The sequence below is a fragment of the Neophocaena asiaeorientalis genome, unplaced genomic scaffold (assembly GCF_003031525.2).
Source record: "Neophocaena asiaeorientalis asiaeorientalis breed wild unplaced genomic scaffold, Neophocaena_asiaeorientalis_V1.1 scaffold388, whole genome shotgun sequence".
In the NCBI taxonomy this organism is placed as follows: domain Eukaryota; kingdom Metazoa; phylum Chordata; class Mammalia; order Artiodactyla; family Phocoenidae; genus Neophocaena; species Neophocaena asiaeorientalis.
The window spans coordinates 869687-896808 of NW_020172738.1; the positions used below are offsets into that span (position 1 = coordinate 869687).

The 27122-nt window shown below is 43.3% G+C and overlaps 1 protein-coding gene across 5 annotated transcripts in view; it reads right to left on the bottom strand.

Moving 5' to 3' along the window:
- The window catches only part of DIS3L2 (DIS3 like 3'-5' exoribonuclease 2), a 370907-nt gene that overhangs the window by 128051 nt on the left and 215734 nt on the right, over nt 1-27122 (bottom strand). For all 5 annotated transcript variants that reach the window (XR_003002632.1, XM_024740590.1, XM_024740587.1 and 2 more), the window contains one exon: nt 18208-18287. Coding sequence is in view for 4 of the 5 variants with exons in the window: in XM_024740590.1 (XP_024596358.1) it covers nt 18208-18287 (80 nt within the window). In the remaining variant the exon portion in view is untranslated. The remainder of the gene's footprint in view (nt 1-18207; nt 18288-27122) is intronic.

Below are 27122 nucleotides of genomic sequence, written 5' to 3' on the forward strand. Positions count from 1 at the left end.
TTTTCACATGTTTTTGGCAGCTGGCTCTCTTCTTTAGTAAAGAAGAGTGCTTGTCCAGCTCTACATATTCTCAGTAAGAGTCTTTTGCTGGGGAGATATATATATATATATATATATATATATATAAAAACAAATAACTTCTCCTTCTCTATGAGTTGCCTTTTCACTATTTTAATGGTGTCTTTTGATGAACAGTTCTTAAATTTAATGAAATGTAATTTATCACTCTTTTCCTTTACGGTTAATGCTTTCTGTGTCGCACTTAAGAAATCTTTGCTAAGGTCATGAGTTTATTTTTCCATGTTATGTTCTAGAGAAGTGTTAACACTTCTAGAAGTATTAACGTTTTACCTTTCACACTATGAGCCACATGCGACTGATTTCTATGTATGGCGTGAAGCAGGAGTCAAAGTTCATGTTTTTTTTCCATATGGATATTCAATTGATCCAGCACCAGTGACAAACCCATCCTTTCCTTACTACACTGCAGTGACACCTTTGTTGGAAACCAGGTGATCATACATGTGTGGGTCTGTTTCTGGATTCCCTATTCTGTTCCCACTTTGACTTTTGAACAGCAATTAAATATTTATTATTTCAGCATAAGCTTACTAAAATTCCATATCAATTTTAATCTTTCCATTTTTATATTAATAATAATTTTCAGTGAGCACTTACTTTTTATCTGGCACAGTTCTAAGTACCAGGGATTATCTCATTTAATCTTCCAGGCAATTTAAAATTAGCCGTTATTATCCCTGTTTTACAGGGTGGGAAATGTGAGGCCTAGAGAGGTTAATTCTTACCTCCAGAATATGGGCTGTGCTCCTTTTATTTTGTCGTCACACTATCTACTTTTGTGGAAAAGCATCAGTAGCATATGCAACTTTAGGCATTTATTGCTAATACCTTTAAAGCTAGGTTGTGTTTTTGCAACAATAGGCACAAATGGAGCTTTGCTCCTTTAGCTTTTCATATACTCAGTATTTTAGAACTGCCAGACACCTGAGAAACTGTCTAGTCCAAACACATATATAGCTGGGGAAAGAGATTTTCAGAGAAATCACAGACATGCCCAAACTTACATGATGCAGTAGAGGCAAAGATGAGACAAGAACCCAGTTCTGCTCCTATTCCAGTGCTCTTTCTGGGACCACAACTGCCTCTCATCACGCAATGAGTGTGTTGGATCACTGAGGCTTCTTAGCTGGCTTCCAGGTTTACCTTGGTGCCAGATACTTGAGGATGCCTGAGTGGTGGGTGCCAGATTATCTTGGCTTTAATGAGCAAGGAAACTGGAACCAATCAGCAGAGCTGGAAGCAGATGAACAGGCCATAGTCCAAATTTGGTTTAACAAGGTGCACTGAGACATCCATGAAAAAAAGAGAATTTCCAAAGCCCAGACCCCACAGGAATCAGGCTAGCAAGATTTGAATGGAACATAGGAATAAGACTTAGAGGGGTGGGGCTGTGTCTCCACTTAATCTTTCCATTTCGATTCTGTGTCCTCAAAACAGGAACTCATTGGCAAGCATCCCAGAAGCCCACTTCGATGCCAGAGGCTTTGCATGACTATTCAGTTACTTGGATTTTTTGAGTCAAGGTACGATTCAGTAAAAAATGACCATACAACAAGGACAGTTAAAACTGTTCACTCACCAATGCCCCAGATGAATGGAGAAGACATGCACCTCCTTATGAGCTGATGGTTCTACAGAATTCTCCATTTCTCTTCCCAGGTTAATTATCAAGGGCCAGGCTATGAAAATAGGATTTGTCTGAGATCAAGTACTTGGGTTGCCTGGTATTTGCCTGAGGTCAGAATGCCCTCTGACATAAGCGACTGCAAGAGGAAAAATCAGTGTTTCAAAACCAGGATTAGAAATGATTTTACAGAGGAGTGTAGGAGGAATAGTATTCGAAGCACCGGGCATCATAAAGATGTCAGAGACAAAACCCAGAAATGTATCCAAGTAGAACACGGCCCTGAAGTGGAATTTTTCTTTTTCAAAATCTATGTTAGAGTTATCAGGGGTTCTCTTCTAGAATACAAGGAACAGATTTTAAAAACAATTTAATTTTTGATTAAATTAAATGTTGCACATAGGTTTTTTTTGTTTTGCTTTTTTGCTTTTTGTTTGTTTTCTTGTTTTGGCCACGCTACATGGCTTGCAGGATCTTACTTCCCCTACCAGGGATCGAACCCGGGGCCCTGGCAGTGAGAGGACCGAGTCCTAACCACTGGACTACCAGGGAATTCCCATAAATCTTATTTTTAACCTACATGTGGGCATATGTTTCTAACAGCTAACAGATTAAAATTTCCTAATTATTGAATAAGTGTGAGTTGCCTCTTACACTATAGTATTCGATATTTAGGAAGGCCATCCCTTTGAAACACGGTACTTCAGGGTTCAGTTTGTTGAAGTGAACGAAACAGGGAAAAGCATAACCAATGGGCTAAGAAAATATGAGGAGCTGAATCTGGGGGTTTAAATTAAGGTACTGAGTCTGAGATGAAGTCAAATTCCGAAAGGCTAGAGAAGGCCTGACACGAGAGATCAACTGCAAGACCAGTAGCTAGAAAGCTGAGGAAGACAACTCAAGGTGAGAAGAATGGTTGAAAGGAGTGGTCCAGTACAAAAAGGGCAGGCAAGCGCCAGGCTGCCTCCTGAGGGTCTCGGGAGAACAGGAGAACATACAGGATTTACATCTCTATACGTGTATCTGTCCCCTTGGCCCTCCTGCAAGGCAGGACAGAAATGGAATTCCAGCAGGTCCATATAGCAAAGGGCCGTGATGCTCTCCCCATGGTGCTTAAAGTAAGACTGGATTGTAAAGCCTATTTCCCCACGCAATGACCTAAGTGACAAGAGCCTAGGATTCAGTCTTTCTATCCCTGGTCAACAGGGAGTTTGTGTGGGCATGGGGTATAAGGTGGGGTCCCACCTGAGTTAAGGATTGCAAAGAGTCCTTTGCAATAAGATACCCTGTGCACGGTTAGAAGTGGTGCAGAGCACAAAGTGATGTAATGCTTTAAGTCACCTCAGGGGCCAGTGCTATGTGTGTGGCAGGAGAGGAGCAGACTAGGTCTCCTACTAGATGTGTAGCCAAATGATCTCTGGCTTCTGTTAGTGTACAGCAATTACACCGCCACTGTAGTGCACTGGCAAGGCAATTCTCGTGTTGGGGCTTGCAGGGTGAGACATAGGCATATGCTTCTCTAAAGGAAATGAACCTTCCTAATGTTACTCTTTCTGGGAAGGGGCACGTCCTCAGATGGGAAGTGCCAAATGAAAGAAGGAGGCCAAGGTGTCTTTCCAGAAGCTCTTAGGTCTAGACTTCTGAAGGGCAGATGTTGAGGTGTGGGCACCCGGGTGATGCTCAGTGTGGGGACAGGTCAGAACCTAGGTGGGCCTGGATCTGAGAGCAGTGGAAAGCAGGACACTTCTTGATGCTTTGTTACTCTCCGTTGCTCTTCCTTTTGCTACCCTCTTAAGGTTTAAGTAAAGTCCTGTTCAAAAGTCTAGTCTCAGTTGTGCTTGAGGTACTAAGCAAAGGATTATGGGCACCATACTTGGACCAAAGTGATGACAAGTCCTCTCAGCACCCAGGTCAGTGGGCAGAGGGAGTCGTGGTTAGTAAGGAGGAAGGGGATGTACAAATGGAGACTATCCATGTGGTCCAGCTGTCCTCCCCACTCGGGAATCATTCCTCTCCTGCTAATCTCTGGTAATCTGAGTTTCTTTTATTAGACAAGGTAGTTTCCTTTTTGATGGTATCTTTGTAATAAAGGCTTTCAACCATTCTTGGCTCTCTGGTGAATAGCCTGTAGGTCAACATGGATCATATTTCAGAGTTAGGTACTCCTGGGTAGTATGAGGAAAGAAGCAGGGGTAGAAACCTAAAGTCCTATGTAAGGGGGTATTTCGTGTGGAAGGCAATGACAGAGGTAAACTCAGCCATGAGGAAATAGGTAACTCACTCAACCTTCAAGCATTAAGGAAACATGACATCAAGTATATTCTGATTTAGGCCATTCATCTGGCCACTAATCTGGCAGAGGGTAACAGAAGGTATCTAAGATTTCTAAACATACTCAATTTTTCTTAAGTTAAAAATGTTTGTGCACTTATTCTCATTTAACCGTATTGTGACCCAAGAACACGATCTGTATGATACCAATGACTTTTTGAAATATGCTTAATGCTTTAATACAAAGTCAATTTTTATATATGTTTTCTCTTGAGAAACACTTGAGAACACTGTGTAATCTTCATTTCTGGGTATTATACTTAGTTATTGGTTATTAGAGCTAGCTTGCTAACCGTGCTGTTCAAATTTTCTGTAGTTTTACTGAATTTCTGGTCTGTTTGAACTATCATTTCCCGGGAAAGGCATATTAAATTAACCCACTATGATGACGAATTTATCAAGCTCTCCTCATATTTCTGTCAACTGTTGTTTTAATATGTATTTTGAAGCTATAGCACTTGGTAATATGTTTAGACACTACCTTTTCTAATGAGCTGATCCTTCTAATCATCATTTAGAGACTCTCTATATATTTAGTAATGTTTTCTACCTTAAAAGCTATTTGTCAGACATCATAAAAATATGCTAGCTTTCTTTTGCTTAGTACTTACTGGTATAGCTTTTCCCACCTTTTTACATTTAATCTTTGCGTCTTCCTGTTTTAAGTGTGTGGTTATAAACAGCATATAGCTAGATTTCTCCAGTCTAACAGTCTTTGTTTTTTAACTGCAGAGTTAAATGTGATGTGCTTATTAATTCTTTTTTGGTACTTTAATATGTGCTTTTTATATGTCCTGTGCTCTCTACCACTTTGGAAGTTATTTACTGTATCTCTATTATTATTTAAAGGATATTTGAAACACTTATGGAACATGAACACTATAACATATATGATATAAATACAAAATAACACAGAAACTGAATATTAAAAAGTGTATCTTTATATGTTCCCAATTCAGTTATAACAGAATTAACATGCCAAATGTTTTTCAAACATTGATGATTTTTCGAAAAAGACCTTAATTTGACAATTAATAGCACTCTAATACTATAAAAATGAAAATGAGATCTAAGAGCAATGTTTGATATTTTGTTTCTACTTTTTAAGATTTACATTTTGGCAGGGCCAAAAGTGGAAACAGGAATTTTTGTTATTCAAGTAAATGAATTATGTGTTTTACTATGACATGCATTACAGAGTTTGGTTATTTGTCTTGTGTGTTTCTTTGGTGAGTAGAGGGAGCTTCTACTGCTACAGTTATAATAGATAATGCTCACATTTTGATTCAGTACTTGTACCCACAATTATGTTCTTGTAGCAAGTCATCTTCTCCCTTCCCGTTATCTCTGAACATTTTGTGAAGCTAATCTTTATAGGCTCAATTTTTTAAACTTTCTCCCTTTTTATTATAAGCACTTAAAGCTAGAAAATTTCCTCTAAGTATTGCTTTAGCTGCACCCTTGCATGTTTCATAACTTTTCTGTATGTTTACTTTTACTAGAAATTTTATCTTTGGCAAATCTTTAAGGCTTTGGTTAAGAGCTAATTCTTCTGGAAAGGATATGCTTATGATTCTGACTGGTTTCTAGAAACATTGTCCATTTGGTGCCACTTTAAACTAGATACTTGGCTTGGAATTTTATGGGCCATGCAGGTAGTATTAATTCAGGTCCTGAGCAAACTTTCTGGGTCACTAGACATTAGAAGATACCATTAGCTGCTTTGGCACATACCTCTTTCTTTGGTTATCTGCTCTTGTTTCATTCCTGGCTTCCAAGGACTGGAAAGACCTTTCTTGCCAGCTCAGCCATACATTTCTAAAAGATGCATCATTTTAAAGAGTTTTATTGAAGAAGAGTTCTTCAGGCTATCCATTCTATGATATTACTGGAAATGTAAGCCCTATGCAAAATATAGTGTATATACACATTTGTGCATTTTTTTCTGAGGAGAGACTGTGACTCTAAAGAGATTAAAACCACTACCATACATTCTGTTTCAGCCTTATACAAACTAAAATAGCAAATTCTACCTGATGTTTTACAGATCTCCAGGCAAGAGGAAAATCTACAGATAACCATGTAAAGTTGATTTCCAGTCTTAAACTATAATTCAGAAAGATATATGCATCCCAGTGTTCACCGCAGCACTATTTACAACAGCCAAGAAACGGAAGCAACCTAAATATCCACAAACAGATGAACAGATAAAGAAGATGTGGTACATATATACAATGGAATAGTATTCAGCCATGAAAAACAAATGAAATAATGCCATTTGCAGCAACATGGATGGACCTAGAGAGAGATTATCATACTAAGTGAAGTAAGCCAGAGAAAGACAAATATCATATGATATCACTTATATGTGGAACCTAAAAAAAAAAAAAAGATACAAATGAACATATTTACAAAACAGAAACAGACCCACAGACAAAGAAAACAAACTTATGGTTTCCAAAGGGGAAAGGAGGGGGAGGGATAAATTAGGAAGTTGGGAGTAACACATACATACTACTATATATAAAATAGATAACCAACAGGGACCTGTACTCAATATTTTGTAATAACCTATAAGGTAAAATAATCTGAAAAAGAATATACACACACACACACACGCACGCACGCACACACACACACGCATGTATAACTGAATCACTGTGCTGCACACCTAAAGCTAATATGACATTATAAATCAACTATACTTCAATAAAATAAAATTAAATGAATTTTTGAAAAAGTTGATTTGCATTCTCAAAACGTCACCTGACTTCTACATTCTGGAATTACCTTGGCATTACCTCCCTATACCAACCTAACCTCCAAACACTTCCAACAGAGGGTAATAAAAAACAAACTTTTTCAGTTTCCGATGTCTCAACATGCTATTAATTAAGATCTATCTGCTAACAAAGGAATACTTGGATTTTTGTAATACCAACTTTTCTATTTCTCCAAACTAACAGATGACCGTATTGCCATCGAAGATGTACTTGGTTGTTAAAAAGCCTTTTCTCAACCAGCAAGCCTGTTTGCCAAAATAATTAAAGGAAGAAAAGTTCTGGCGTTTGCATCATAAATTGGTTTTTTGTTGTTGTTATTGTCCTATAACCATGTAAAGTTGATTTCCAGTCTTAAACTATAATTCAGAAAGATATATGCATCCCAGTGTTCACCGCAGCACTATTTACAACAGCCAAGAAACGGAAGCAACCTAAATATCCACAAACAGATGAACAGATAAAGAAGATGTGGTACATATATACAATGGAATAGTATTCAGCCATGAAAAACAAATGAAATAATGCCATTTGCAGCAACATGGATGGACCTAGAGAGAGATTATCATACTAAGTGAAGTAAGCCAGAGAAAGACAAATATCATATGATATCACTTATATGTGGAACCTAAAAAAAAAAAAAAGATACAAATGAACATATTTACAAAACAGAAACAGACCCACAGACAAAGAAAACAAACTTATGGTTTCCAAAGGGGAAAGGAGGGGGAGGGATAAATTAGGAAGTTGGGAGTAACACATACATACTACTATATATAAAATAGATAACCAACAGGGACCTGTACTCAATATTTTGTAATAACCTATAAGGTAAAATAATCTGAAAAAGAATATACACACACACACACACGCACGCACGCACACACACACACGCATGTATAACTGAATCACTGTGCTGCACACCTAAAGCTAATATGACATTATAAATCAACTATACTTCAATAAAATAAAATTAAATGAATTTTTGAAAAAGTTGATTTGCATTCTCAAAACGTCACCTGACTTCTACATTCTGGAATTACCTTGGCATTACCTCCCTATACCAACCTAACCTCCAAACACTTCCAACAGAGGGTAATAAAAAACAAACTTTTTCAGTTTCCGATGTCTCAACATGCTATTAATTAAGATCTATCTGCTAACAAAGGAATACTTGGATTTTTGTAATACCAACTTTTCTATTTCTCCAAACTAACAGATGACCGTATTGCCATCGAAGATGTACTTGGTTGTTAAAAAGCCTTTTCTCAACCAGCAAGCCTGTTTGCCAAAATAATTAAAGGAAGAAAAGTTCTGGCGTTTGCATCATAAATTGGTTTTTTGTTGTTGTTATTGTCCTTCATACCATGTTAAGGTTCATTCAATAAGTAAATTTTATCAGAAAATTAGCACTCACTGAATTTGGAAATGGCAAGGATACAGACAGGAGGGAGACGGATAAAAATGACAATAAAAATGACAAATAAAACCAATAAACAACTTGCTGTGGAAGCCTGTAGGTATGCGGTGAGAAGAGTACTGCAGGCTATAGAAGAGACTCATGAAAGAAAATAATGGGGAAGAAGTGAGCCTCAGATATGCCAACTCACAGAGCTGCAGGACCAGATGTCATGATCATAATACATAATTCAGTTATCTTACAGTATCACTGAGACATGAGGAGATGGACTGAAAACCATGATTGTGATGAGGGAAAGGTACACCTAATTCTAAAGAAGTAGACATTGTAGGAGGGCATGCAGTGTAAGCTTATAGGTCAGCATAAAAGCCCATAAACAACCCACAAACCTAAGGGTCGAAGCACGGTGGAAATAAAAAGGGCGAGGTAAGAAACAGGAGTGAAACGCTAAAAGTTTGTAACAAGATGCCTGGTTAGACCGATTAGATCAAGCGATTTTCAAATGCAGGGTACCATGCATGACACTCAGGATATAGAGATGTCCAAGGACTGCCCTGCTTTTAGGAAACAAGCAAAAAGGTGAATTAAATCCACAAGCAATGATATTTACTGCTGCATTAGGCACATGAAGAAAATATGCTGATAGGATAGGGACAGTTCATTCTGCCAGGAGGAAAGGAAAGCTCCGCAGAGGTTTCAACTTGCTGTTGAACGAAATTCTGACACAGAAGTAGGAAGGGAGGCCAGGCATTCTAACTGGAGGGCAAAGGGCAGGCAGAGGCTGGGAGGCAGGGTAGAGTGAAGTGGATATGCAAAGCCTGGAGTGGCCAGACACCATTAGGGGCGCGTGCGGCGTGTGTGTCTGTGTGTGTGTGTCTGTGTGTTGGTCGAAGTGGCATTGGGAGGTGGGGAAGGTGGAAGAGGGGGCTGGGGAACTAATCTTAAAGGACTTTGATAACAAAGCTCTGCTAAGAAATGTGGACCATTCTGTAGGTACGAGAAGATTTTCAAGCAGAAAAGTGACATGATCTGGTCTTCGTGTGTACATAAAAGAAAACTGGGCTTCCCTGGTGGTGCAGTGGTTGAGAGTCTGCCTGCCGATGCAGGGGACACGGGTTCCGTGTCCCGGTCCGGGAGGATCCCACATGCCACAGAGTGGCTGGGCCCGTGAGCCATGGCCGCTGAGCCTGCGCGTCCGGAGCCTGTGCTCCGCAACGGGAGAGGCCACAACGGTGAGAGGCCCACGTACCACAAAAAAAAAAAAAAAGAAAAGAAAAGAAAGCTAACTGGGCAGCAAGGTAGAGGGCGCACAGCAGGGGAGGGGAGATCATTGACAAGGCCATGACAACAGTGCTAAGAGGAAGAGGAATCAAATGTGATTCCAGGATTCCCTTTTTTTTTTTTTTTTTTTTTTTTTTTACTCAACCACTGCGCCACCAGGGAAGCCCCAGGATTCCCTTTTTTAAAGAAAACTTTGGTTGACTAGGTGGTAGGTGATGATGTCTTTATAAAAGTAGAGGATGGAGAAGAAACAGGTTGAGAGGGGAAGCAAGGTCCCAGCATCCTTGTCCTGGTGCCCACCATGTTCTCCCTCTCAGCAAACCCCCAAATTTGTATCATTGCAACTTCTGCTCCCACACCTAGAAGGCTAAAGAAAATCACCCAGGCTTGGTAGTATTCCAATTCAGCACACATGAACAGTGTTTGGGAAGGCCTTGCATGATCGGTTTCTGGTCAGCTCCCCCATCCAAGCCCTTTCACTATCCCCTGCTCCCCGTACACAGCCCCTTCCCCATCTGCCCTCAGCAGGAGGGCCGCTTCCTCTCACAGCTGAAGTGGGTATTATCCAGGGTTAATACTCAGCAGCCGCCCATTCCCTACGTCTTGCTTCTCTGCCTCAAGGGAAGAGGTGTTTACCCTCCATGTCTTGACCTCACTTTCCACTTATACTCTGAATTCACTCCCATCTTCTTCTTCAAGACCTTGCAAAATCGTCAGCTCCTCTCACTCCTATATTTTCAGCTTCTCCTTCTCCAAGCTGTCCTGTCCTCCCTGCCACTCATAGGTTTCATAGCCAAGCTTCTTATGGAAAGCCACCTCCATTCCTGTTTTCCACTCCCTTCTCCACCACCTGCAGTCTGGCTTCCCCTCCTCAAAGCCACTGACACTAGTCTCTCAAGGTCGTCAATGATCTCCTGGTTGCCAAACCCAAAGACTTCCCAGTTCTCTCTTACCTGACTCTCCTACAGCCTTTGTGGCTTTTCTGCATTTAGCCTGCTCTGCCTGCCCCCTCTCCCCTCTCTCTCCTTCGCCTCCAGGCTCCCTGGCCTCACCTCTCGGTTATTTTCCACATCTTCCCAGGGGCCCAGCAGGGTCCTCTTCTCAGTCTGTGACTTCTCCTGGGCCACCCCTCCTAGGCCCATGTACCGATGACTCCCAAATCTCCACTTCCAGCCCTAACTCCTTTGACTTGTCCCCTTCGTATTTCTACCTGGATGATTCTCAGGGACTGCAAACCCAACATGTGCTTATCTCTGAACGTACCACCTTCCCCCCAAAACCAGCTCTCCTCAATATTTCCTATTGAATGCCATTATGTTCTGCCTACTGCCCAAGCCAGAAACTTAGATGAGATTCTAGATTCTTCTCCTACTGCCAATATCAAAAGTTTGCAAACTTATTCACTCATTCAACCAACATTTCCAGGTGTGTCAACTATGTAACACACAGTGTGCTGGGCACTGAGGGTTCAACAGTGAACAAAAGGACATCCCTTCTCTCGTAAAGCTTACCATCCAGGAGGACAGACCCACAAGAGTACCTTAAAGGGACTCGAGAAGCAGGGGGTGGTGGGGTGGGGAGAAGACTGTGGCAATAGGGTGGTCAGGAAGGGCCTCTTTGAGATGACATCTGAGTAGAACTTAGAGTAGTGAGGGATCTGGGAGAAGGGGGATCCGGACAGAGGGAAGAGAAAGTACAAAAGTGTTGAGACAGGAGCTGCCTGGCATGTCTGGAGGACAACACCACGGCCATGTTGGCTGGAGGAGGGCAGGTGAGACAGGGACTGTGGGGAACAAGGTTGGAGAGGCAGTTAGAGACCACAGTAGGAAGATTAGAAAAAACAAACAAACAAACGAGACAGCAGTACATCCCAGGAAGGACTTGGGTGTTTATCCTCAGCAGGACGAGAAGTCTTGGAGGGACTGGAGCGGGGGGAATGACCTCATCAGATCTACATTTTACAAGGACTGCCTTGGCTTCGATCCGTGGGAAGAAAAGGCCGACACGAGAGAGCAGTTAAGAGGCTCCCACAGCGGCCCGGACCCCAAGTCCTGCCCTGATTTCCTGTCCTGGCTCTTGCCTCCCTCCAGTTCTGGCTCCTTGGCCTCTGCCTTGGTTGGGGCACTTGCTGCCTCTCAGAACTCAGACCATCTTAACACCGCGCTCAGTCCAGATTCCTCACTGCCGCCACACAGATCTCTCCCACCTGCAAGTTGGATCCTGACTCTCTCCTGCTTAAAGCTCTTTGCTTCCCATTACACTCAAGATAAGATTCCCACTCCGAAAGGGAGCCTGCGTGCCCCTTTCCGGTCCTACGGCACAGGCTCCTCCCACCCCGTCACGGTGCAGTCACGTTGACTTCCGGTTCCTTTTGGTGCCGAAGTCTTTGTACCACAGGGCCCACACACACTCTGTTCCCTTAGCTTAAAACGCTCTTCCTCCCCACTGTGTGGCTCACCCCTGTTTATTCTTCAACCTGAGGTTTAAATACTGCAGTCCGTCCCCCCACACCCGCTCTCCATGATGTCTAAACTTTCTAGCAGGGTCTACAAAAGAATTCATGATCTCCTCCCTGCTTTACCTACGACTACCACCCCACTTGAACCTCACGGTCCAGATATTTCAAGTTCTGTGTGGTTCCCTCCAAAATACCATATATCTGGCGTCCTGGGACTTTGCACACACTCTTCCCTCTGCCTGGGAACCCCCTCTCCTCTCGGCAGCCTGTGAATACCACCAGAGACTCACTGAGCGCCTGCTCTGAGCCTCACACTGCCAGGTGGTGTACGGTGGGAGGACAGATAAGAAACAAGATAGTCAATAGCACGTCAGTGGGTGATGAGTGATGAGGAAAAAAGTAAAGCAAGGATGGTGGAGAGTGGGTGGGAGGCGAAGAAATTAGAGGCAGAGTGACTAGGGAAGGCCTTACTGAGAGAGCGACCCACCTGATCTCCACTCAGCCACACGGCTCTCCAGGGAAAGAGCAATGCAGGCAAAGGGAACAGAGCTCAAAGGCTGAAGAGCACAGAAGCAAGGGGACTGGAGACTCCCATGAAGCGAGGGAGCAGAGAAGAAGAGTTAAAGAAGGCAAGTAGAGAAAAGTAGTCCAAAAACTACAACCAAGAGCAAGTAGAGGGGCTTCCCTGGTGGCGCAGTGGTTGAGAGTCCGCCTGCCGATGCAGGGGATGCGGGTTCGTGCCCCGGTCCGGGAAGATCCCACGTGCTATGGAGCGGCTGGGCCCGTGAGCCATGGCCGCTGAGCCTGCGCGTCCGGAGCCTGTGCTCCGCAACGGGAGGGGCCACAACAGTGAGAGGCCCGCGTACCGCAAAAAAAAAAAAAAAAAAAAAAAAGAGCAAGTAGAGCCCCCTAAGTCCAAAGAAGAGTAGATGAAAAGCCAAACACTGCGCATATGGTTTGCTGAATTGAAGTCAGGGACAACCTGTGTCACTGAACTTTCTGAAGCCACATAGCAGAGGGAGTAAGAAATAAATGGGAAGCAGGAAAGGAGCCGCAGCAAGTAGACTGCTCTTCAAGGTGTCCTGATGGACAAAGGAAGGTGTGAACACTCCTGAGGCTGTAGGCGGCTGAGGAAGGTCTTACAGGATGGAGACTTAAGTTTGTGAGAGGAGGAAGCCAAACCAAAGGGAAACATAAAGGGGCTGCGGTGAATGCCTGGTGGGATAAGATCTTCCCAGAGGTGAGAACAGAGCCCAGGAAGAGGGTTTGGCCTGGCTGCTGCGATTTGCTGGAACCTTGTACTCGTAAGCTCCAGGACGCCCACCCATGCTCTCTTCCTTCCCAGCAACAGATCCAGAGCCTTCGTCTCTGCTCTTTGCTCATTAAAATTACTACCATCCATCCTATTGCTCAGGCTCTCCAGCCTAAGCCAGGGGAGCACAGTCTTTCCAGCTCCTACTTCCTCACTGCCTCCAAAGAAGATCACTCGTGACAAGAACTCTCAGCAGGTGACACATACAACCATACGGGGAAGTCCAGAGTGTAGGAATTCTGTGAAATTCGTACAGACTTTCTCCTAGTCTCTTGTTCCTATTTCCTAAGTGAGAAGGGCTCCCAGGAACAGAGCTGCCTAGTCCATCCTCCTCAGGGAAGGGAGGCCTACTGCCTCCTCCCAGACAAGAGGCAAACCAGCAGGAAGTCTGGCGCCCCCTACAGCAGGGCAGGTAGTGTGCATTCCCGAGGTCCCTCAGGCTGGATGATGACCTGAGCACTTTCTCATACCTGGACAGTAGGACACATCCCTCTTACTTTGAGTCAGATGGCTGCCCTCTGTGGGGGTGGGAAAGACGAGCAGGTGGCTGAGCACAGGGGTGCGCTCCTTGGGTGGGATTTTCGTGGTTCAGAGGTGAAGGTGGCAAGGAGGAGAGATGGGTAAGAGGGATACGACTCTGGGTATCCAGCCCAGGCAATCCATCAAGACTTCTGCTAAGTTATCATTAAGGTGTAAATTCCAATTTCCAAAAAGCCTCAAGGATGAATGGATTTGTTTATTTATTCTTAATTCATTCATCCATTCACTCATTTTCCCCCAGTGGTTTTCAGTATGCTCACAGAGTATAACTCTGAGCTAGTAATTTCAGAACATTTTCATCACCCCCCAAAGAAACGCCAAACCCATTAGCAGTCAGTCCCCACTCCCCCTTTCTCCAATCCTTCATTTCTAAGGTCTGGCTAGGATAACCCTGCCATGTTCAATGGCAGAGCACTCATTACAGAACAAAACATTAGAGAAACAAGACGCCAGAGAAGCAGGGAACATCAATTTCCTGTAGGATCTGTTGGGAGCCTGAATCAACTAAAAGCTGAATAAAGGTCCTGACTTGTCTGACTGATAATTTCCTCTCTCAGAGACTAGAGCAAAGCAATAATGCAGGTTTAATTGAACAGAACAGGTGGCTGGAAGTGGCTGGGAGAGAGTCACCGTGGCCTGGCAGCCAGGGAGGAGAAGTCTGGATACGGGCAGCCATTTACCTCAGAGCTCATAAAGGCAGAAGTAACACCGTGACATGGGAAATGGGCTCAAATTTAATACGCTACAGGACATAGAAAAATATACAGGACGCTTAACTGGGAAGCTGTAATTCAGATATACATGACAGCCATTATCTAGTATCTGAGGAGTTGTCACATGAGAGACGAGACTTATTCTATAGGCTCCCAAGGGGCATGCATGGGACCAACGAGTGGAAAATTACAGGAAGACAGTGGTATTTCAGATCATTACAGGGAAGGATCTCCTGATAGTCACGCAATCTTAAGGCCAAATGGGCTGCCTGTAAGGTAGACAGTTAAAGTGCAACCTGGATATTCAGTGAGTAGATGCTGTAGAGGTAATCTGAAAACCGGAGGGTGATGTGACAACTGTGGCACTCCCACACCTGAGCGGTGAGGTCAACTGTGCGGTGTGTTGCAAAGGTCTGTTACAGTAATCAAACACTGGAGTGTGTGAGTTACTGTCTTTAGGTTCTGGGTTATCATTATAACCAGTCTTACTCACTTACATTATTAAATACCTTCTTGAGCTAAAGTGAAAGACTCCATGTTAAAGTTAGCGGGCTGGTTAATGCTCATGGGAATGTTGCCCTCAAGTGTGTTTATGGGCTGTAAGAGGTGAAAAATTACCGGGCTAGATGACTGGTAGAATCTCTTCCAAAGCTGAGATTCCTCAAGGGTAGAGGGCACCCCCTCCTCAGCCTTCCAACCTAAACATGACCTACTGGGGAGGAGGTGTCACTGTGTTTCTGCAGAATTCACCTGCAGACCGTAATGTCTAAATCTCGCACCTATAGGAGATACTGGTAACAAGTCCTGGGGGTTCATCTGAACTCTACAGAAAGAGAGAGTAAGGACTAAATAAGTTACTTCTGTCTGTGCGTTTTATCTTCACAGAAGAGTCATTCAGATGATTTCAATGGGACCAAAGGAAAGTTTAACCTTTATATTTTCTTTAAATAAAAATGGTTACAGATGACGTAAATATGCCCAGAAAACATTATTTGCTTTTTGAAACATTAAACTTTTTTTCCTCTAAGCAAGAACCGACATGAACTGGTAACTACCAGAGCCTGAACTCAGCCAGCCTCACCCCAATCCAAGCTGGAACTGACTTTCACTTTTCATCTCCCTGGATAAATGGCCTTGGCGGAAACAGCTGTCACAAAGGCCAACTGTAGAAGTGCCACCATAAAAACGCTTGACTGCCCAACTCAGGCCTTTGCAGACTCTTCCCCGACTGCTCTGCCGTGTCCCTTTTCTGCTGCTCTGCCGTGTCCAATGACCAGATGTTAATTACTCCCCTGGAATGCAAGAATAACTAAGCAGACGGGAGGTATCTGATCACCTGGTGCAGCGGCTACTGGGCAGCCTGTGATTTCTGGCACCTCATAATTTTTTTTTATTACAAAATTTTTTCATTATGAACCTATTATTACCACATTATAAAAATTTGGAAACTAGGGAAAAGAGAAAAATCCCTTATGAACCCGTCATCCTAATAAAATCACTGTTTGCATTTTGCTGAGTTATCTACTCTTCTTCATGGCTCTCTGTATAGGATTCGATGGACTGCACGCATTTAGCCTCCTCTGCAGAGCACCTGCAGCAGCTTATATAAACACACATCATCAGACAGACAGCTCCATGCAGACATGCTCTCTCCGAAACCAGCTGGTCCTCCTGATTTCCCCATTTCTAACTTGTCGATTCCATCTCCTCGCCATCCAGGTTGAAACTTTTGCCCCGTCTTGGATTCCCCTCCCTCAACTCCAAATCCATTTCCACTGATTCTTTTCTGTCATTACCCCTTCTTCACAGCTGTCCTCCCCACCCCCATTAATAATAACGCCACCACCTCCAGTTCAGTTTCTTCTACCTACATCTCTAAACAATTATAATGTTTCTCTGACTCATTTCTCTGCCTCTGCTTCCTCTCCTTTTCCTTCATCTTGCACTGCTAAATGGTTTCCCTCATTATGAATGCTCTCCCTGAACAGCACGTTGAAAACAATTGGTTTTCGACTGTCTGACAAAGCATATTCTTCGGTTGGAAATCTATAAACATGTACAACTTGTCCCCAGTCAATCCTTCCTGCTCCACCTTTTCCCTACATGAAGCCTCTGCTGGTAACCTGGTACCCTAGACACGACACGTAGTGTGCGGGGTGAGTGGGGCAAGACACGTGCCTGTTCCCTGGTGCCCCTGCAAGGGGGATATCGTGTGAGCTGGCTGAGTTGGGGTAACAGGGATTAGGCCTACCCTTCCACCATTAACGACTATAGACGTGCCAAAATAAATGTAGCAACTGTTTCCAAGCATTAGGCTACAAACAGAGCAGGGCTATGAAGCTGGAGAGGAAGGAAATACAGGAAGTGAGGTCCAGTGTCACCTGGCTTTCTGCCGGGGGTGGGGGGGCACTTTTCAACTGGGACTCAGAGAAGTGGATGTGAGAGTGATATGCCCAAGCCTCTCCATGCAGCAAAGATTGCTCGGGATATAAGAAACCAACATAGTATTTGCTTTTTTAAGTAGGCTGCTTAAAGTTCAGATTTAAAAAATATATAATTCCTCTGAAATTTCCATGGGAACTTTTCTCTCTTTATGTTTTATCTTCCTTTCAATTTTCTTTAGTTGAAAACACTGAGCACAATTGCCCACAGTTTCAAGGAAGACTCATTAAAAGAAGATAAAAGCATTTCTGGGCAGTGATGTTTTCTGTCCCTCAGCTTTGTATCTACTGAGCCTCACTGTCTTTTATGGAGAAGAGACAACACGCTGAGCCCATGAAGTTTTTTGCATTAATGGAATATGTGAACATCTGTGCAGTGTTTGCCAAGACCAGGCCACTGGGCCACCAACACTGTGCGGGAGACTGAAGCCGCAGGATTGCATACCGTCATGGGCAAGCCATCAAAGGCCACGTTAGTGCCAAAGCCATATCGGGAATGACTAAAGCCACAGCAGTCACCAGACCCCACCCCGGTGAGGGGCAGGAAGCAGCTCCAGACTCTAAGTGGCTCATCTGGAGGGGCATTAGGAAGGGCGTGGCTAGGGTTTGCTCTTCTCACACCTCACACATTTCCCCCTCCCGCTATGATAGTTTTCAAAGACCAGTAGCATCAAATCCCACTTTTTCCTTCCTGGCTCCATCCCCAAAGAATGTTTCGGGAGCCTCTAACAGCTGCCTTCTGCAATTTGCTGGACAGATGAAGACCTACACGGGGCAGAGCAAGCTTCTCCAGCTCAGGCCGTGAGGGGCTTCCTCAGGGGAGGTGTTCCTGCCGCCTCTGCTGAGCACGTCTTTGGACAGCACCCCTTGAATCACCCCAGTGTGTCGTTCAATTCAGGTAAAAAAAACTCTGTGCTTCTCCGAAGCAGAGCTTAGGGGCCTTCTTTAACACATTATGCCCTCACTGGAGCCTCCTGCAGGGCCGGGCCTGAAATTAGTTCTTCTGCCCTCACTGCTGTCCCTCCTGAGGCCCGAGAAGGGTCCTAGCAAGAGGACGTTTCTTATTCTCACGCTCACTGAAGTCGGTCAGGAGCACAATCTCTAGGTCGCATGCTGTGTAGGCTCAGGGGCCTACGGCAAGTTCAGGGAGTACCCGGCAGCCAGGGTGGCCACACCGGGGTGCCCGCTGCCTGCCACCTAGAGGGGGAGAGAAGATTCCATCCTACCGTCAGCGACGGGCTTGCAGGAGAGGGCGTCATCGAGGTCTCGAGCAGTTGATGGGTCGATGGTGAAGACACAGTCTTTTCTAGGGAAGATTGAAGACATAATTAGCAAGGCCACAAATAACAGAAACTTTATCCCACTGTAGTACAGCTTTAAAGAACGGCTCTTTTGCAAATGTATAAACGGTAGACAAAGTGGGGAGTAACTTCTCTCTTGTCTCTCTAACAGGGGATCTTTAATAAAATGCAAACTGGGGGAAGATAACAAGGCTCCGTACTGTCTCTTGAGTGTCTTTCTCTTTCTCTCTGCTGACTGGGCCCTACTTCTCCTTGATCCTGAGTTAGAACAGGTGTGAGCGGGTGGAAGTGAGGCGGCTTCCATGAATGGGGCTTCCCAAGAAGTTACCTGACAAGAGGGGCACGTCCCTTTGGCAAATTACTCTCCAACAGTCAGTTCTTTCTTTTGCCTCCCTCTTCCTCAGTGGCTGATGGGAACCTGTCCTTCAAGGATCATATGAGGATGATTTACTACTCCTTCTCCTATCTTGCAAAAGTGGGGTGTGCCAAAGAATAAACCGTCTAGCTTGTGACACAGGGAGATGGGACTCAAGAACAGGTTGTGCAGAAAACTTTGGGCCCATACAATCAGCCATGATGCCATTCTACTTGGAAATGGCCCTAATCACAGTTTATTTCCATGAAATAATCATATACTTCATCCAGGCTCACATAATTGAGTACACCCTATGCCTCTTTATCTCCACACAGTATCCCTAGGCACACCTCATTCTTAATCTGTGAAGCCCCTGGACGTTCTCATTTTGCTTTAGAATTTCCCAAATAACATGACCCACACAACCTACCCATTCACACCATATAAATAACTAAGATTTGGGCAGTCGGTCCTAAGTTCTCCACACCTCCTGCCCCGTCTTCCGAGGCACTGGCCTGGAAGTCAGGGTGTTTAGCAGGAACCACCCTCCCTTCCCCACACACAGGCTCTCTAGTCAGCACTCCCTGCCCCCACTGCACTCTCCTCAAGTTCTTCCTCCACTCCCTCCAGTACTATCAGCCCCACTGCTGCCATTCCCCGGTCCCCTCCCGCCTCATCAACACTCATGATGGTGGACATCCTGGCAGTCACCACAACTAGTTGGCTTTGTTCTTAAAGTCTTATTTCCTATGTTGTTCTTCTGCTCAAAACTTCCCCAAAGCCCTCACAGGCTGCCAAGCAGCTCTGGGCGCCGGGCTGCAAACCTCTCGAGGCCTTCCTTTACCTGTCCCCTTACTGTTCAGTTCCCTTATTCCTGATAACCCTTCACCAGCCCTCTCTGATCCTCCACACTGATCATCTCACCACCATAATACCTTGATTCTAAGACAGTATTAATTCTAGGACACACTATCAATTCAATAATAGCTTTTTGGGGAAACAAAAACCCCGAGCACGTTAAATATATACATTGATTTTAAAGTACTTCAGGATTTCAGAAATGTCAAGATGTTTTTTTAAAAAAGACTCTTAAATGGTAAGTGGATAAATGGATAACTAAACTATGGTACATCTACACCATGGAATACCACTGAGCAACAAAAAGGAACAAACTACTATACATGCAACAACTTGGATGAATCTCAAAGGTATTATGTCAAGGAAGCCACTCTCACAAGCTTATATAGTCTATGATTCCATTTATATGACATTCTCAAAAAGACAAAATTATATAACAGAGACATAAGTGATTTTCAGGGCTTGGGGAAGGTGGGATTAAAAAGGGGTGCTTGTTCTGAGGGAATGGAGCTTTTCTGTATCTTGATAGTGGTGGTGGCTACGTGAACCTACACGTGTCAACATTCAAAGAACTGTACAACAAATAAAGGTCAATTTTACTGTTTATTAATTTAAATTTTAAAAAATTTTAAATGTGATTTCTGAATCAAGGAAAGTAAAAAAAGACTGTTAATAGAATTGATTGATGGGTAGTAGAATTATGGATTAATATTTTTCCTTTATACTTGTCCATATTTTTCAAATTCGCACTATGATTAGTATTACTATTATAAGTGGAAAAAATTAACACTGCATAAAATCTCCTCCAATCAAAAAATAATCAGATACATAATAATGCTTATAAGGATATTCAACAGTCTTACAGACTCCTATTGCTCAATACAGCTAATAGCTTTAAAATGATGAATCTGGTAAAACTATATACTCACTGGTACACCAAGAAAAGGGGACAGGGAAAGGTGGGTGCCCCTCAGGTGGAGGGACAAGAGCACTTAGAGCACAGTCCCAGGAAGGGTGCTTCACCAGAAGATTCACTCTTCTCACTAAACATCTCAAGAATAGGCACATACAGTGTGGGGAACATAAATGCTGAGGTCTCAGGAGATAAAGAAATAACTTGTTTCACTATGTAAAAGAAACTGTAATTATACAAGAGTGCCAGAGGAAAAGAGAAACACCGATGTACCCTGGAAAGCACGCTCTTGGAGGGCTTTGTGCTACAGTGCTATGAACAGAGGTTGCAACTCACAAATGTTTGTTAAATGAATGAATGCATGCATGCTGACAGGAAGAGACAAGGAAGTGAAATTAATCCTGATACCATGGTAATGGGCTCTCAATTGGTGAGGATCTTGAACTTGATTCATAAGGTAAAGAGGGAGCTGTCTGCTTCTTGTTCCTCTTTGTATCCCCCATAGAAGCCAGCAAAATGCACTGTATATCCTGAGTACTCAATAAATACCCGTTGAGCTGAAACTGAAATGTTAGACTTGGCGGTGGGAAAGTTTGGGTTCTCCATCAACCATCATAATGACAACATAAGAAACTGAAAGAACGTTCCTCAAGTTAAAATAAAAAATACTCTTAGTTTGATGGGGGCCACAGTTTACTGGTTTACATGGAGAGTTGAGTGGGAAGTTATATTTTCTTAAAATCAAATGTCTCTGGGTGTTTTGAGACTTTTATTTCTATGAATGAATAATAATGCCCATTAAAACACTTCCAGCCTCAAATCAATTCAGCCATGTGTGACACAGTAAAACTTTAAGGCTTCAACTATTAGTTTGCAGATGTCATTTTTGAGAGGGCCCACACATCGTTTCTGAGAAAAACCTTAGACTAGCCTGTAAGCACTCAAACCAATCCTCTACTACACTTTTTTAAGAAAATCTGCTCTTAAGCCAGAAACATAAAAGTCTAAATTAAAACAACTCTGGACATATATCACAGCAAGATGTTTTTTGACCCACCTCCTAGAGTAATGGAACTAAAAACAAAAATAAACAAATGGGACCTAATGAAACTTAAAAGCTTTTGCACAGCAAAGGGAACTATAAACAAGACAAAAAGACAACCCTCAGAATGAGAGAAAATATTTGCAAACGAATCAACAAAGGATTAATCTCCAAAATATATAAACAGCTCATGCATCTCAATATTAAAAAAACAAATAACCCAATCCAAAAATGGGCAGAGGACCTAAATAGACATTTCTCCAAAGAAGACATACAGATGGCCAAGAAGAACATGAAAAGCTGCTCAACATCACTAATTATTAGAGAAATGTAAATCAAAACTACAATGAGGTGTCACCTCACACCAGTCAGAATGAGCATCATCAGAAAATCTACGAACAACAAGTGCTGGAGAGGGTGTGGAGAAAAGTGAACCCTCTTGCACTGTTGGTGGGAATGTAAATTGATACAGCCACTGTGGAGAACAGTATGGAGGTTCCTTAAAAAACTAAAAATAGGACTACCATATGACCCAGCAATCCCACTACTGGGCATATACCCAGAGAAAACCATAATTCAAAAAGACACATGCACCCCAATGTTCACTGCAGCACTATTTACAATAGCCAGCTCATGGAAGCAACCTAAATGCCCAACGAAAGATGAACGGATAAAGAGGATGTGGTACATATATACTATGGAATATTACTCATCAAGGAATGAAATTGGGTCATTTGTAGAGATGTGGATGGACCTAGAGACTGTCATACAGAATGAAGTAAGTCAGAAAGAGAAAAACAAATATCGTATATTAACGCATATATGTGGAATCTAGAAAAATGGTACAGATGAACCGGTTTGCAGGGCAGAAATAGAGACACAGATGTAGAGAATGTATGGACACCAAGGGGGGAGAGGCGGGGGTGGTGGGATGAATTGGGAGATTGGGATTGACGTATATACACTAATATGTATAAACTAGATAACTAATAAGAACCTGCTGCATAAAAATAAGTAAAATAAAAATTTTTTAAATTAAAAAAAAAATTAACCACCACACACACAAAATAATATAAAAATAAAACTCTGAGGAATGGTACTCAGGGAAACTTGCTGGAAGACATACCATCCAAACATTATTTTTGATCAGGGGTCAGTAAACTATAGCTCACAGACCAAATTGGGCCTGCCACCTGTTTCTGAATGGTCTGCAGGCTAAGAATGGTTTCTGTCTTTTTAAATGATTGAAAAAAAAAGAAGAAAAATATTATTTCGTGACACGTGAAAATTATACGAAATTCGAATTTTAGTATACATAAATGAAGCCTTATTGGAATACACTCATGCTTTTTGGATACAATGGCAGAGCTGAGTGGAGTAGTTTTGACAGGGACAGTACGCTAAAGTATCTATCTGACCCTTAGGAGACAGTTTGCTGATCCCTGTTTTAGATCAGTGTTTCCCAGTAAGTGTTTTAATTTTTTTAAAAAGGTCTTGTGATTAAATCAGTTTGGTAAATGCTGAGCCAATTTTTTTTTAATTTATTTATTTTATTTATTTTATTTTTGGCTGTGTTGGGTCTTCGTTGCTGCGCACGGGCTTTCTCTAGTTGCAGCGAGTGGGGGCTACTCTTCGTTGTGGTGCGTGGGCTTCTCATTGCAGTGGCTTCCCTTGTTGCAAAGCATGGGCTCTAGGCGAGCAGGCTTCAATAGTTGTGGCACACAGGCTCAGGAGTTGTGGCTTGTGGGCTCTAGAGAGCAGGGTCAGTAGTTGTGGCGCACGGGCTTAGTTGCTCCATGGCATGTGGGATCTTCCCAGACCAGGGTTTGAACCTGTGTTCCCTGCATTGGCAGGTGGATTCTTAACCTCTGCACCACCAGGGAAGTCTCAATTTTTTAATAGTAGGACTTCTCAGAGCCTTCAGTATGCTGGTATCACACAGTTCTTGACAGACCCATTTGATCTTGGCACTTTTTTTGTGGCACAGAATCTCCCAGACACCTTTGAAAGGTGATAAACTACACTGAAACACCCTGCACAGGCCTCCCGTGGAGTCCTTCTCACATGGGGCCTTAGCACCAAGCCTACCCCATGGAATACTGCAAGAAGTCAAACAAATGTCTATGCTATTTGCTGCAGGGAAGCTGATGAGGGCCTTGCTCCGTTGCTCACTCGGTGCCCCTTTCACGAGCACTTCAGGAGCAAGTTTATGCAGTGCAAGGACTCGCTCTTCTTCTCTTGAGCTGATGGTGTGCTTGTACCTTACACATATGTGAATTTTATCCTTTTAAGTTTCCTTCTTTGCTTTGCCTGCTAGGAAACTCAGAAAAACATGTGTGATCTGTTTCCAGAGGATCTCACTTGTAGTTTGAACTTTGTGAACTAACCTTTATCCTGGGTGTACCTAATTTTCCTATTCATATAACCCTTTTGCCCTGTAGCCGAATTTAAAAATTATTCATTGCATTATATGTATATCTGCAAGTGGCCTTAAATCATTAAAAAAACCAAACAAACCAGGGTACAAAAACATACACACATATATTGAGGAGTTACATTTCAGAATCATGTGTTGAGGGGATGCTGGAAGAAAGACGGACATTCAGTATAGGCTACTAAGAGAACTAACTTCTAGACAGAGTAAAACTTGGAGAGCTCCCAGCAAGTATTTGTACTGTAGCAGTGGACTCCAAACTTGCTCTCTCGCTATGGAAAATTGGGAGAAGCAAGGGAACAGTGAGTGACCCTGACAAACCCCAGTCCTCAGTGCTGAGAGCCAGTGATTTAATCTGTTGTCATCACCACAATTACGAAGCGGCCACGATGTGGTGCATGAGGGCTCCTTCTGGTCGTGGGCCACAGCGGCTGCGGGCTGCTGCCCTCAGCACTTGGGAGCCCGGCCCCACAGGGGCAGTGCTCCATGCAGCAGTTACACTCCGTTAACATGCTTTTGGGATTTTACTGGCTCCTTTTCTGGAAGGCTTTGGTCTCACAACCTGCAGGGAGCAGCCTGGCCTGCCAGTTTTTAGAACCTGTGAGACCAAATATTTAAAGAGTTCCGCAACAATGGTTAGAAAGAAGCTAACCCTGACCCACAGAAAATAAAGTGCCAGGTGGGGGAGGGAAAGAATGAGGCTCCAGTGCATGAGGCTGCAGAATTCCAATTCAGAGCAGCGTTATGTAACCAAAATTTCTGAAGGCACGTGACTGAAGGGCTTAGTCGAACTTTTTAAAGGGACAGAAAACTTCGAAGATTGTTTTACTCAAAGCCATTGGTCCGAGAAAAGAACACGTGAAGAATAACTAAAAGCCTTCTATAATCCATTATGACCTGGCCAAGAATCCCAGGGAACAACAAAAGCACAGAAAGAACTTCTGTTCTTCTGTCACTCACACACCCTTCCTCTGACCTTGCATCCTCTTCCTCCTCAGGGGACCAACATCTCTACCTCCTTGCAGCTGGAGGCAGCTGTCTAGTCTCCACAGCAACATTTACTCACCACATTGTCACCATTCACCTCACTGGATTTCGGCCATGGCCCCTACGACATCACAGAAATTGCTCTCCCAAGGTCATGGCTACTGCCAGATTAATCGTCTTAAAGCATGTGCCTGGTAAAAAAGCCTTCATCAACTCTTTACTGACTAAAATAGAAACTCAGCTTAGAATTCAAAGCCTTTCATGATATGGCCCCGGCCTGCATTTTTCTAGTCAGATTGCACACTCCCAACGTGTACCTAGTATGACAAACTTTTCTCTACACTCTCTGGTTCCTGAAACACTGTTCGTGCTGTTCCCAACATTAGGACATTTATCCCACCAATCTCCAGTGTCTAAGACCTACCACTTTTAAAGGCCTGGCTGCAATGCCATCTTTTTTCCAGGGAACCTTCATGGCTCCAGAGAGTAGAAGCTGCCTCTCCCCCAGCTGCCCTGCCCATGCCTGCAACCTGCCCTAGTTCAATGGCGCTGACCACTACCCCTGGCATGCTGACGGTTACTTATGGACATGTCTCATCACTGTGACAAGGCTGAGAGCTCCTCAAGGTCTGGCTCTGATCCTGACCTATCTGTGTATCTCTTCCAGCACACTGAAGGCACACATGTAATGAATAGCTGATGGATACGCTAATGAAAAAATCACCAAAGGGGCCTCTTTAGCACTTTTCCATTCAATTCTGCCACTGTGACTTGGGAAATACATTTAGGATTAGAACTCATGACCGCCTGGCATCCAACCCTGTGGTCACACCACAGTGTTATTGTTTCCAAGGGTGTCCTTTTCTGTCTTCATCCCATCTTCTTTTCTCATAAAACAGTGTTTTACAAACTGTGGTTCAGGGATCAATTCCAGACTAACAAAATTTATAGAGGCCCTCCTCTGTCCGTGACTCTGGGTTTGTCTCCTTGTTCACAAGCAATTCTGGTGAGGAGGATCTGGGTCAATGATGGCGAATGGGTGAAAAGGGATGGAAAATATTTAAGAAATAACTTTAGGAGGATAAAGAGTACAGTTTTTTACCACTTTCTTAGATTAGATGGTATCAGAGTTTATATAGAAACCAGATAATTTTATGTAAACTGGAGCAGGAAAAGTAACTAAAAAGCTGGAGCACTCAACCATGTGATGCGTCTCTACGGAGCACCGTGCAGGGAGTCCAGCCAGATGGGTGCTAAGATGAACCAGCCAAGTCAGATGCTGAACTCGTCTGAGCTTCCCTTTCACACTGACTCTCCTCAGGGATGCGCCGACCTCTCCTCTCGAAGGCCATGGAGCAGGGAGCATCATTCGAACCTGAATCAGCGCCCCTTAGTGCAGCAGGGCTGGACCGTTTATTTTTTCTGATGGCAGCTGTAGATATGTTAATACTCTTTTACTCAGTTCTACTGCCACAACAGATGCTAAAAAGTCTGACACAAACCACAGATTTTTCAGAACAGAAAAAGACTGAGGTCTATTTAAAGCAGAAGGAGATCTTGGTCCATCTGTCCCTCCACTTCCCCACAGTGATGAAACGACACACAGGAGGCCATAGAGAGAACAGAAAGAATGGAGGCAATGCTCTGGGCAGGCTCTTTTCACCCAGCTAGGGGTTTTTAATCTAGGGTCCACCAAAGGTCTACCTCAAGCTTTAGCAAAATTCTAGACCAAGTGAATGTAGTGATTAGGTTACTTTCCAAAGGACTGTGATAAGATGAGAACGGAATCAGAAATGACTAAAATGGTCTCCCTTGTTATATTCATTTACTCACCCACTCACTGAACCTCTCTCCATTCTGTGCCTCTTTTTATACTTCAAAAAAACGACACCCTGGAGCAGAGGTCACAGGACAAGGTTGGCCTGGTACCCTGGGAGCCAGAGGCCACGGCATGGGCCAGGAAAGCCACGGTTTAAACTTAGAGAATATGTTAAAATTAACTTTCTTCCCCTCAATTTTCATTCTGAAAAATGTTGAACTTTCAGGAAAATTTAAAGAATAGTAAAATTAACATTCATGTACCTCTCATTAAGATTCATCAGATGTCAACACTTTGACATATTTGCTTTATCCTTTTCCTCCCTCTGTTCCTCCCTTCATATACCTAGCTCTTTTTTTTTTACATCTGAACTATTTTAAATTATGTAGTACAGATCATGACACTTTACCCCTCCATTCTTTTGCGTGTGTT